Source organism: Andrena cerasifolii, chromosome 14 (assembly GCF_050908995.1).
Source record: "Andrena cerasifolii isolate SP2316 chromosome 14, iyAndCera1_principal, whole genome shotgun sequence".
Lineage (NCBI taxonomy): Eukaryota > Metazoa > Arthropoda > Insecta > Hymenoptera > Andrenidae > Andrena > Andrena cerasifolii.
Window position 1 is genome coordinate 7,794,520 of NC_135131.1, and position 13,526 is coordinate 7,808,045.

At 46.4% G+C, this 13,526-nt stretch overlaps 2 protein-coding genes across 3 annotated transcripts in view; one reads left to right on the top strand and one right to left on the bottom strand.

The window, feature by feature from the left end:
* Qin (tudor domain-containing protein qin) overlaps positions 1-13,526 on the top strand; it is a 181,547-nt gene that overhangs the window by 1,232 nt on the left and 166,789 nt on the right. The window contains exons 4-5 of the mRNA XM_076827259.1: positions 90-293; positions 380-460. Coding sequence (XP_076683374.1) covers positions 90-293; positions 380-460 — 285 coding nt within the window. The remainder of the gene's footprint in view (positions 1-89; positions 294-379; positions 461-13,526) is intronic.
* The window catches only part of LOC143376676 (uncharacterized), a 37,015-nt gene continuing 24,029 nt past the window's right edge, over positions 541-13,526 (bottom strand). The window contains exons 1-3 of one of the 2 annotated variants that reach the window (XM_076827261.1): positions 4,378-5,270; positions 2,267-3,834; positions 541-1,579 (exon numbers count right to left, since the gene is read on the bottom strand). In XM_076827261.1, the coding sequence (XP_076683376.1) occupies positions 1,244-1,579; positions 2,267-3,834; positions 4,378-4,387 (1,914 nt within the window). In that variant the 5' untranslated portion in view covers positions 4,388-5,270 and the 3' untranslated portion in view covers positions 541-1,243. Of the gene's footprint in view, positions 1,580-2,266; positions 3,835-4,377; positions 5,271-13,526 lie in introns of those variants that run through there. The other variant, XM_076827260.1, reaches the window with a different exon arrangement.

A 13,526-nucleotide genomic window follows, 5' to 3' on the forward strand; every position in this document is an offset into this window, starting at 1 on the left:
ATTACAATGCGTTAGTCTTATATTTTTGTGTACAATAAATAAAGCTGGAAACCTTTGATAAGCGAGAACCTACCTGTATCTTTTGCCAGATTCATGGAAGAGCGTTGCAAAACCACTCGAAGATCGTATTATCCGAGGGAAATAACGATAGTTCGTTTATCGTGCGAAATACTTGCTCGGAACGGTGCAAAGAACCCCTCGGATATTATTGCGAACATTGCGAGATTGCGGGATGCTCTCACTGTATGTTACGCCTGCATAAGAAACATAATTATCTACCATTGTCAAGCAAGGTTTGTATACTAATCGATATTCTACTAAAAATTTCTTGAGATGTTAGCGACCAAAATAATACTTTTTTCCTTTTTTTTTGTTTCAGAACCAACAGTTGCTGCTCGAATTCCACAATGTACAGCAGCGAGTCGGCGAGAGCCTGCAACGAGTTCGTCAAGCAGCAAAGGTAAGTTTTTTTTTACTTCGACTTATATCTTCTTTACCCAAACGCTCGTCGTTATGTTGCATATACAGTGATAACATATATAGTAGAAAACGATAAATAAATAAATTTATTTAATACTTGCGACGAAATATTAAGTACAAGTTTAAAGTGGAAAATTCGGTATACCGCCACATATAGTTTTAACGATTATAAAGTATCTCATCGAAAGTGGGAATTTTTAATTAATAAAAAACCATCGTCTTACGCAAGTGTCATTGAATATGTTAGGCTGTATATGTGACATCCTTAAGGAAATTAAGACCATCGTTGATCTGTGTAATGCATGTGTAAACGTATAAATTTTCTATAAAACAGTATAGTATATCCAGGTATAAATAATTACGCAGTACAAATATGACTAGAGGGAAACGAAATACTTATTGACGCTATAAGTTACTCTATGCATCGAGTATTCCTAACTGCTTGTCGCGTGTTTCAATAATTCGATTAAACGCCGCAGTTGTATAACATTTCCACGATACAGGATAACTTGATTCTTTCAGTACGCAGATTTCCTATCAAAATTTTTCTAACGTACTACTTATCAATTACACGCAAACCTATCGTATACATATTGCACATTTTCGAGTTTCACAAAATTGGTTTGACATCCGACGATGTGGGAAGCACAACCTATTATTGTCCGTTGCTATCCATAACAAATAATGGCAACAAGGCATGCCCAATACGAGCTACGCTTAAATTGACAGAATTATAATAATTTAACTAAAGCTTATATACTAATCATTCCTCCTCTTTTTCCGCTTGCGACTTATCTTTGAGCTTCTCTTTTTCTTCTTGCTGCTGTTTCTTCAGCTTTTCCTTCAATTTCGCTTCCATCTCTTTAAACTTGAGTTCCAAATACCGATCTACCTCGGGGCCCGTGAAATCCTCGGGAAACTTTGGCATTACCGGCAATATGTATTTATAGAGTCGTTCGTTTAACACGTACAATTGCGTTGTTGTCTCGCATTTAACATTGAACCACCAGTCGCACGTTAGTGCCACTTGACTGAATATCGTGCCATTCGGACATAAAAACGATGCTTTACCGCCGTTCAGGTCGCAGTAGTGCCATACCTGTAAGATAACATTATTATCACCATAAATCATCGCAATAGACGCAGGTCTGCGGGTGATGGTGAAAGAAACTTGGAAAAATATATCTCTGTACTTGTATATCACAGCATGTCTGGATCACTGTTCTATTCCGAGGAACTCCTTGATGGGACACTTAAAAATGTATACTTAAATATTTTTTATTTTTCAAAGTTATGAAAAAGTGATAGGAATAAGTTACTCACAAGGGAGAGTCCCCAACCCGGAAATTCAAAAGTATGAAACTTTGTGGATATGTAGAGGATATATAGGTATGTATTACGAATTTTTTTGGGCCGCCCAAATTCACTCTGAGGGGGTGAAATGGACCCCTTAGAATCCGGCTATTTTCCGATTTTGTGTTATACCTAACTCGCGACCTGTAAAAGATAGAAAAAAAGTTTTCAGACAAAAGTTACTTCTTTTAATTAGGGCTATCATTTGGTCAAAGTGATGCGCGAGTTATAACAGAGAATCAGAAAATACCCCGTTGAATTTAGGCAGCAGAAAATTTTCGCAATACATACCTGTATATCCTTTACATATTCTCAAAGTTTCCCAAAGGGGGCGTAGGTATTCTAATTTATACTTCCTTTCCATAAAATTGTACCTACTACTTTTATTATCCATCACCTTTCGACCATCACTGTATAATACCAGAAACTGTACCTGGCATCCAGTGTCTGGATCTCCAAAGAAACCCTTGTAACGTTGCTCCTTGCAACTGAAGCTCGTCGGTGGTATGATAGAATAGGCTGGGTAATCAACGTTCGGTTCTCCCCGCGTGGCACCATACTTCAACGACGTCTGTGGGCCAGCATGTTTCGTGGGCGAAACTTCATTGGGTTCCGTGTAACTGTAAACTGGGCTTTCGGTGGTGATCACTGGCGGGGTGAATCGTTCTTCCTGCAACACGTCGTCGCTAAGGTCCTCGGTGATTTCATAAGAATGCCCGGTGGTGTCGTCCACATGCGGCCTAATCGTTGGCAGGAACACTTCTTTCTCCTTCGCCGCTGGGATATCTTGAACCACGGGGATGTAATATTCCACCACCTTGTTGTTGCTCAAACTATCGACGTTGTAATTCGGCCGAGCTGCTGGCTGGGGTCCTATTTCTTCCTCGTATGACGACACTTTATAACGTTCGGGATCATCAGTCAAGTACAGTGGATTCGGTGTCACTTGGAATCGTGTTTCCGTGATCACTTTTGGCCGTGTCTGCGGTCGAACTTTGTAACGCGACGTTTTCTGTGGGAATCTTTGAGACGACGGCGGTGACACTAACGTGGTTACCGCAGGCACCTGAGCTTGTGGATACTCTTCCTTCTTCGTGCTGTGCAGAATATTAAGGATCTCCACGAGCGTCTTAAAGCTGTTATCAATGTTGTCCTTGCTCAGCATCTCTGGCAGACGTTCGCTCAGATGGAAACTCTCAACTAGTTGATCCAGGTTTACATTTGGGTTTCGGGGTGGCTGGGGAATCATTGAGAGTTGCTTGCCCGGGACAGGCTCGAGGGGTTGTAAGTTAACGTACGGGGGTGGTGGAAGGTGGCGATGTCCCTGAAAGTCTTTAACGGGATAATTAATAGCGGCATTAGAGGTTGGCCGAGCGTTATAATCGAACAGGTAGTTGTCTCGAATGCCGGCGTGGACTGGCTTCGCCAGTTGTTTCCTTGGCACGTGATCTCTGCCATTTGTCGTGTAAGGTCGTAATGGTCTCACGTTTGCGTAGTACCTGGTCTCCTTGCGTGCGATCGGGTTAGATGCAGGCGTTAGCTCGGGATACGTTGCTGGCTGATCTTGGTAGAGCTGCTGCGGCGAAGAATAATCGTCGTACCCGATTTTCGAGCTGTACCTCACTGGCATGAAATAGTCGTTGTCGCTCCCCATCTTCTGAGGATCGTATTGTACAGAGGGGACGAATTTCTTCTCGTGACTCTGTATAGTCGCGCGATGAGCGTTCCCTTTCCTCGGCACGTTGCTGACTCTGGCAAAGCTTTGCTGATTGTTCCTCACCAGTGGGCTTGTCTGCACCTCTTTCGCGGAGCTCTGCGAGATTGGGCTCTGTCCGCTGACATAGTTGTTAGCCACGTAGAAAGTCATGTACGGTATCAGTCTCCTGTACCTCTCCTTGAATTCGTCGAGAGTAATGTCTGCCAACGATTCATCATCGTCCTCTTCCACTGCAACCTGCGTCGAGTTCGTGTCCGATGACGCGGCACAGCTTCTGGACAGCACTGTAACAGACGTAAAATGGAATCGATCGAGGTGCAGTAAACGTCCAACGATTTCGAGTTCTGTGACGATCAGCGCGATTCATAGAAATTAGATAGGCATGCTATCTTGAAGCTCCGAAGCGTGCTTGTAAAGCCAAAAAAAAGTTCTTGAGGCATAAATGACCGCGGAGCGGTGGTCGCGTTAGGATCGAGGCGGTTGGTGCACGTTTAGGGTTAATCTCGATTCAGAGGTGACGCCGATACCCTGAGAAGCACTCCGCGTGAAATACAGTCGAAACGGTTTAACGCGGCGGAAGCGGGTAGAAGTGGAGGCAGCGGACGAGATGGAGCATCCGATGTACCGTGAGTTCCTCTAAATTCAAGTGTCGTGTCTGAGTGTGGCGCGCAGTCGGGGGGCCGCGCAATCAGCAGGGATTCGAAATATTACGACCGGTCCGACGGCGCGGACCCGTCGGGATAGAGGTGAAAATGAACCCGCCGCGTTTACGTTTCCTTATACCGCATGGCGTACCTTCCTAATCGCCACCCTTTAAAAAAACTCACCGGCGTGCATCGTTATATGATGCAGCGTGCATCTTCCAACCCCGCCCCGCTCTCCTCGATCTCAATCTGTTCCCTCTTGCCGCGGATACGTGCGAAGTAATGCGTGCGCTGCACTCCGGCCAGTGAAATTAAATTAGAAGGAAAATATTCGGAGAGCCGTCCGGCGCTTTTGCACGTGCACACCGAGATAGCAAGAATAAAGGCAGCGGATACGTATGCGTACACACACGTTCCCCACCCTCCCTGTGTGCATGCATGCATCCACTCGTGCAGGATATATTCGCTCTGGCACGTTCGAGTGCTGCAACCACTAAAAACGTACCAATCCTCCGGCTCTACCCTCTAGCTTCAACCCTCAACCCTACGCGTACTCTCTGCGACCACCTTTTCCCCTCCCGTTATTCTCGTCTTCCTCGATCGTACAGGACGGCTCAATCTTTCACCCGTTGCTAGACCAGATTCTGTCGAATTCACCGAGACGCCTCTCGATCGACTTGTCGGGCGTTATTACTCCGTTCAGCGGGCGATACTTTAACGGTCCGTTGAGTGGAATTCTTCGGCTTCTGTTTGGTCTGTTTCCTTGGACCCGGTGCTTCTTTTTGTAGAATAATTTTCGATAGAATTAAGACGCCAGAAGTTGCTAGAGTTCGTCAAAAGGACGTGTACCTACTTTCATCCGAAGCCATATACCAATTCGCGAAGTAGATGATTCAACGACACCCCGAAATTCAATTTCATGTTTCATTTAAATCTTAATATGTACTGTATTAACTCAGATACCAGAGATAGGAAAACTATTCCAACTATCGGTAGCTGGTTCATAGGGGGGCATGTCTTCGTCGGGTCTCTTTCGATTCGTCGAAGTTGGTCGCACGTTGACGCTGGGAAATGTGTGGGCGGATATAAACCCGCCGCCACCTCGCCAGACTCGCCATGAATTTTTATAAACCGATTATTTAGTGGCGATGTAACAAAGTGCGGGGCTGCATCGCCGAGAGAAAGCTCGACGGTATCCGAGCGTGGCACATCAAAGGGACCAGAGCGCCAGCGGTATCTCTCTCCCTAACACAGATATACACACCGTCCCCGACCTGGAAATCCAATTCGATTCTGCATGAAATGAGTCTGGAAACTCTTCGCGTGGCTCGCGCGCGCGCGCGCGCGCGCCCACGCCGCTTTATTAATCCTGTCAGTACGGACCGTGATTGAAAAATCCGCAAAGCGCGTGTGCCACGGCCCCTAAGAGGTGCTCGCCCAGAAAATTTACAAAGCGCCCCGTGGAACGTCTGTATCTGCATAAAGATGTACACGATCCTTCGGGGCTAACTGGACCCGCTCGACCTTTCTCCCTCAGCCCTCTTTCCTCATCCCGTCCTCGGCGAATTCGATTCCGCGCGGCGAGTACAGGCGGTGTTTAGACACGGCTCGCCACATCAAGCACTCGAACGACGCGATGCTCCTTTCCGCCTTCATTATCTTGAAAAATATTTAACGTCCCTGGGTCCAGTGGCGCGACTTAGCAAGGGTCGTCCCACGGTCGACGGTAATTCCTTCCCATTTCCTTTCCTCTGTATCGTTTGCCATCTTCGCGCTGCAATTCGGAGCTGTTTTTATAAAGGTTGCTTCAGGGGGAAATGCAAATGCTTTCGTAGAATTCAAGGTACGCGCAGAGATCTTCAGCGACTCGATAATTCTCGAGGCACGAGCATTTTAAGGCAACCTACGACAGCTGCGTTTTGTTTGACCATTAGCTTTTTGCATTGCACACTTGCGGCGTGCAGAAACACACGTTTCCGCGGCGCATGCCATACCTCATCGCTAACGTAACGTATAAACCACTATCGTAGATCAACAGAGTGAAAATTCACGTACCAGAATTTACTGTACTCGCGTCCTCGAACTACTCGTTCGATTGCATCCACCTCGTGGAATTTTTTGTTATTTGATTACCTTGTTGTCGCAGTTTCGTTCTGCTTCCCACGAGTGTTTTTTTTTCCTCGCCGCGTACCCTACCCACGTTGAGCCGCACTAATTCCGTCCTCGATCCGAGGCGCGCGCGATATTTCCCCAACAAAGGCGAGCGGTAAGTTTTCACTCGTTAAGAACTTTCGTTTTCGCGCGCTGAAAATGAGGAACGGCTCCAAGTATTTCGCTGGCCCTGTATTGTTTTCCCGCGCGACCCGGCCCTTCGTTCCGTGTCCCGCGCACAATAAATAAGCCGGCGGTCGCAGTAATTTCACCCACCCGTCTATTGTGAATATCGACCTGTGGCCCACCATCGATACCGATTGTCCGTAGCCGTTGCCCCCTTTTGTGTCTGCCGTTCTGAATTACGATCGCAACGATTGCTTTATATTATGCGACCATCGCGTACGTACATTTTCGTTTGATCGAGTCGCGGACGAGACTGAATGGACAACTGCGTACAAAGAGCCTTGTCAAACAAATATGAAACCATCGAATGGATTGTTTTAAGCACCTGCCGTTCAAGTCACAGTCGATCGGTATAATCCTTTGCTAAGAGGAAACCCCGTCGTTTTTATACCAAGTTGGTATAAACACTCTTCTTTTTTATTTCAGTGAAAGTAGTTTGAAAATATTCTTAAAAGTATTCGCAGAAGAAGACAAAGCAGAGGGAAGCAAGTGTGCGCTAATGTTCCAATCAATTGTCCCTTTGGCAGAGAGGTAACAATGTTCTACCTCTAATGGGACCTTTGACTCTCCGCGGATTGATTACCATCTGTGTCTGTTTCACTTCCTATAACGATATATGTACGAGCGGCAAATTGCAACTGGATTTCAGCGTTGCGCAACATATTGTTGCGGCGCGACACGAAAACTCGACGTGTCCGGCAGAATGTCGTGCCGATTCATCGGTATCTCGATACGGAATATTAATTGGCGGCTATTGGTCTCCCGGATTACGTTATTTCGAGCGCACGTGACTTGGAAGCGTGACGGACGCGCGGAGTTTCATTGCGAGACAACTACGAAGTAGACGCAAACGGAATTCAGAAGCTCCTCTGCCTTCGTGTCCACCATTTCTCCCGAATCCCTTCCGCTAAAACCGCTGATCCAGATATTTCTAATCAAGCCCGATAACTTTCATCCCCCTCCTCCGTTTCCAATTGTCACTTCCATTAGCTAGACTTCGGAATAGAAAATATTTTCTGATCCGCTTACTTCTATCTCTGTTGAGGATATACTGTTAAATCTATCGTGAATTGTGAGCAAAACAATGTTGCAAAGTCTTTGAAACCTGCCACCAAGATGAATAGAATGATATTATTCTTAAACCGAAGAATAGATTTATATTTGGCGATAAAGGAAACCAGATACATATTCGAAGCGAAAGGGTTTCAAGAGTTGCGATTCTGCGTACGGTTTACAATTGTATCAAGTTTCGTGGTAAAGAGGAATTGAAAGGAATCGGGATTGTAAGCTGTATTTCCCCGCGTTGAGTGTACGTGTAATGACCCTTTCGCTTTCGTATCGCGTGCATGTAATTACCTTCGTTACGTGTACACACGCCCGGCATGGAGCGGCGAGCGTATTTCGCTTTTCCTTTGCCTCGCTGCCACGCACCGGCATCAAGATGAGAGAATACGCGTTATAATTACACGTTATAAAAGCCCCCATTTAAAATTTCCGATTCGATATCGAAAAAGGTGAGCGGAATGAGCGGCGGGGTAATGCGATCAACTCTCGATAAATGAGGTTTTAACGATGATCGTTTTAGAAACGCGCGCCCGTCGAGCATCATCGGTAATTAATCGTTGTTGCGTGTCGATTTCTTTCCTCCTTTTTTCTCGCCAATGGTGTATAGGTACTTTCGGGGCTGTTGCTTCCTGTCGCCCCCATCGAGGACATTAATTAATAGAGATCACTACCAAACTTGCAATTATGTATATTCGACGTTCGATGTACTAACGAGATCGATCAGATTGAAATGTAACGATCACAGCACGTGAAGAAAGATCTTCGATCGTGAATCACAAATAACGCGAAGGGGTAGACATCGAAGGGTGCCACTTCCGACCCCTCGTTAGTAGGTGAACTGCATCTAAATCTGCGTAACTTTTCCTTCATAGAGACTGCATAGGCGGGGAGGAAAAGTTGTGAGGAAAAATAACTATAAATGTGTTAATGCGTGGGTGGGCGGGTGGCACGCATTCCTGTTTTACGGTTGACCCATCTCAGTACGGGGCTCTGGAAACCTGGAGAAGCGACCCCGCTGCGTTTTGCGCGTCATTTAATTAAAGCCGGAAAACGAGCCGCGTAACGATACTCGTTCCACTGGCGAGTTGCGAGGCATCGCCGTATTTGGGTCTCGTGGGTGCTCGTGAGAGCGCAGGGGGGTGCCTTGGGGTGATTCCAGTGGAGGATCCAACGGCGACGGATAACGCGGCTGCTAGCAGCCCCCGTGTACAGGGCGGTGTTGCTTAGCTTGTAACTGAAACTGGACCTTAAGGGGATACAAAGCTGTGAAATTAGACGGAACAAGAACGGTCCGTGTGTAAGTTTCGACGGGAGTTGCCGCGCATTACCGCCTCCTATTGGAATACCCAGCGTGAGATGTTCACGGGATTTAGTCGAATTCACCGATGGCCATTCACCGAAACCTTTGGGACAGATTAATTCTCTGGCTGCATCCAAGATACCTGATTTTCTGTTTCCACTTCCGTCGCGCTTGCCTTCCTTATTCGATATCCTGGGATACTCGAGCCAGTATTATTGATTTTTCAATTCATTCGCAATTATTTATTGGGTGTGCACGCATTTCAGGAAGCTGTCTTGAACTTCCTTTACACATTTACATACAGATGTATCTGTTCATTGCGCTCGCGTTTCTGAAACTGGTTCACGCATTAGGAGCGCTAAACGCTCGTCGTTTGCACTTACTAGTGGCGTAATAGCTAATTATCCAATTGCAGGCTATGCACGTTGCAAAACTGTATTCGCCGGACGAATGCAAATGGTGGCACAGTACTTGAACGAATTCGAGAGACGGTTTCTTAATAGCGCAGACTCGTACGAATTTCAATTCTCTTCGTGGTCAAAGCGAACTGCATTCTGTCTGTCACTTCTCGAATTTTCTTCCTACGAATGTAGATAATTGACAACTCCTGTAAAAGTGTTGAACAACCATCCCTACCTTACCACATACATATCTACCTTCATAAGCATTATCTCTTACCTTCTCACTTAACATGCGAGCATGTGCATCTGATTTCAAACAGAGGTACAGTAACACGATTCACAATTCAGAAAGTGTCAACAAGGATCTCCAAGTTCTCAAATTCCTAATTACAATTCCCAAGTTCTTTCCACCACGAATCAGTAAATCGACAAATTCGAAGGGTGTACAATAATTCGTCGCCTAAATCCAGCATAGAACCCATCTTCCCTACCTCGTTGTTCCTAACCGAGTTTTATAACGAAGCATTGCTTCTCCCCGCGTCTCGTCGATCTCTAAAACTTTCAATCGATGATGCGACAAAACACGCGGGTGGAGGACGTGCAAACAGAAGAAGTCTCGAGACACGAGGTTCGTTAATGGCACACGCGGAGCCGTACGAATTTCGGCCCGCAGATTCGCTGCACTTGTAACCGCGCAGCTAGGCGGCTATTCTTTGAACGCGCGCTCGATCCTCGAGGGTAATACGGAATTTCGCTCGATCGATTGATTCCACTCGATTGTACTGGCGGACAATGCAGTCTCGATTAAGCAACGAAAGGCCGGCAAACGAAAATTAATACAACATAGCGGACGCGTGTGCTCAATAGCGCGTGCATTCCCGCTTCCTCTGCTGCCACGGCGTTGCCCAGCATTATACGCTCCTCTGTTGCGCGCGTTAATCTGTATGTTGTACACAGCGAGCCGCGGACAGAAGAATACTTTTAAATCGCGCGAATTCTTAACCGCCCGCTCCAAATCGCCACCGATGTTCCCGTTTGTTTTTCCTTTTTTTTCCCCAGAACAATCGCAGGATAATCGAAGCTTCAGACTGTACGCTCAGCTCGCGCGCAGACATTATCGTGCGGTCCTAGCTGCTCAATTAACCACGCGAAATCAGATCATGTGATTACCGATTAAACAAAGGTTCCAATGGAGCCTCGCATCGATATCGTGGTCAACAAACGCTCGCGCTTGAATAGGTAGTTCTGCGGAAAATGCGCAAACACCGAGATGTCAACGGATAATCGATCAGTTTGGATTTTGGTGGATCGTAACGCGCTGCGTGCTCCGGGCAGAGCCAAGATCCGGACGATGTCGCTGTAACGGCAGACCGGTACTTGCTGGTCACTGCCAAGGATGGATTTAGAAACTGCCGTTAATAGCGGCCTCGATTGTAAATCGGAGAAAATTCTGTTTTCCTCTCTCTCTCTCTCTCTTGTCTCGCAGCAGTGGCGGCAGAGAATCGGGCGGAGGCAATTTATGTTTTATATTTAATTACATTGCGCACGGTTAATTCGGAATTATTTCGGGCCTGCGGTTCCGTCTGTTAGAAAAGTTAGCGACTCGTAGGATCTCGTTCGGCGGAAACTATTGAAACACACATAATTGCGGCGCAAATGCTCTGCTATTATTTGAATTTTCAGCTGACTCGTTCATTTGGCCGAATAATTTCAACTATTCGGTTCAGGTATTCCGCAAATTTAAATCGATTCTACGCGCCCGATCTTATTGGCCCGGCCGCGAATACAGGTAATATAAAATTAGCGATGAAACGCTTTGATAATTGGATATTAAAATCTTGCGATAACTGCACTTTGTGCGCCGCCCCGACAATGCGTATCCTTCCCTTTGCAAATATTTATGGTCCCGCGAATTTGTTGCGGCGACGATATTATTCGATACGGGCGAACTCCGCGGTACATATATTTTCTCGCCGCGGATGAAACGAATCGATTCATTTTATCGCGGTGTAAATTGCATTTATGCAGAAGGAATACAGTGGCGCAGACGCGGCCTGAATGTTATTCAGGCGTCTAATGAGTCGGCTGGGACATTATGAAAATATCGAGCGTATAGGGTGGTAAGTGGAATTACGAACACCTTCGTTCAGAGTGGACAGAGCTGCTCGACGTTATTTAAAATCTCTGCCGAGGGATGTCGAGAACAGGCGATATGAGTAAAAGTTTTCGCCAGAGACAGATTTCATGGGGATACCCTGGTGATTTCATTTAATTGTGGCTGAACCTGTCGTTAAGGCTCTACGTAGCAGAACAAAGCTTAGAATGCAATTAAAACGAATTTTTCACCATCTAAATTATCGCTCATGAAGCGTGACGCGAGTAATCACGTAAATTAAGATTCTCGTCTCTTTAACAAATGGGAAATATTCAACGGGATGGAAAATGACACTCGACGGTTTAATGCGATTTATATGAGTTTGCTCGTAAATTTAATTTGGTCCTTGTGAACCTATACGGGCTAATGAGGTTAATTGAATAGGTACCATTTATTATATAAGCAATCGTATCTGCAACCGCTAGCATTATTAATGCGCGCCTCTGCACGCGTTCTTCTTCAGTGATTCTACATATCCGTTTGATAAAGTAGAACGTTCCCCGTATTTCGATAGCACCTAGAAACAAATCGTTATCGTCGAAAGGCTGCCTCTTCTAAACTTTCCAACTTCCATTAGAAAAATTCCTATCTGCCACACATAGTCTCTTTATAATATTTAGATCCTATACAATTATTATCCTTGTCGTCTGTCGCAAATCCAGAAAAACGTGATTCATGGAAGCAGATTCGACTTGCAAGAAAATTTCCATCACGAGTCATCGCAGCTGTTCTGAAATTTCGGTAGTGATAATCAAGTTGCATTCACTCGACCAAATGCTGGTGTGCCCGTTGAAACAAGCCGGGCAAAGAAAGAGGAGAGAGTCGTGTCATGTGCACACCCGTACGCACGCATTCACGGACGGATAAGGGGAGCTGTGTATCGGTGGCTGGCAACATTTCACGCGAAACTTCTTACACTCGAACGAGCAGTTTCCACTGGGCTCGAAGGCTGCGAATACTGTCTTCGGGCGTTGAAATTACAAACGCGAGGACGGCTTGTCCTCTCTCGTTACAATCTTCGCGATCAGTTCTCGCACCACCTAGACAGGCCGGAGGTTGAACTTCGCGAGGGGTGCGCGTCTCCAGTTACAAATAACGAAAGTATTCCAGCAGCCCCGCCGCGCGAGTCTGCCACGGAGTTTTACATGGTAATGGGGTGGTGCGGGAGGAACGAACACGAAGCGAAGCAAACTCCAGGCGCTCGTAAAGGGACTTAGAGGGAGATGCTGATTCGTTTCACCACAAGTATCGCTCTGAGTAATAACACGTTTGCTCCGCGGTTCGAGATATCCCGTCATTTCCCATTTGACGTTGCTTTCGGCTGGCAATAAAACGGATAAAGTACTCGCGGTGAAATTTTGTCGTCTGCTTCGAAATTCCAGTCTCCCCATTCGCTACCCAACAGACCTCTATTATTTCTCCCTGTATTACTTGTTATATTTTTTGTATTCTAAAGGGTTTCCCGTTGATAATAATAATAATAATAATTTCCTGCAATTTCGTCATCTTCGTCTTCCTGTTTTAAGACGTTACAGGGCATTCGCATCTTGAAATTCAAAGATAAAAAGACACAGGGATGTGCTACTATAATAACTCGTTGAAAGACCTAAAACCGCAGGCACAGCCAGCAGGGGACACGCGACAGAGCTGCCTGTGCGCCCGTTCGCTGCGAAAATGCGAAACGACAGGTGCTCGAGTGCGAATCGTTGTGGCTTCGCCGTGATTCATCGTAACGAAAGCAAGTACGCGGCAGTAATTGCACTCGAGGCGCCGCGGAACACTGTCAAGGATGCGTTTAATCACGCCAGTCGGTATCCTCGATAAGTAACGAGCGAGCGATGTGCACGCACACCCCGGCAACAGTCGCCGACCTACCACCGCGGCGAAGAATCGCTGTGTTTTCGCGAAATTACGAAACCCTCCCGCCCGTGCCTCCGTCGATCTAATTCAGCTTTTCAGCCTGCGTATCCCGCGCACCGACGCGGCCTTTATCTTCCCTGCACGTCAGCCATAAACGGTACGCACGAGGTTCGGTGGGACGACGTTGGCGTAATCGCAACAGAGAGGCGACGAC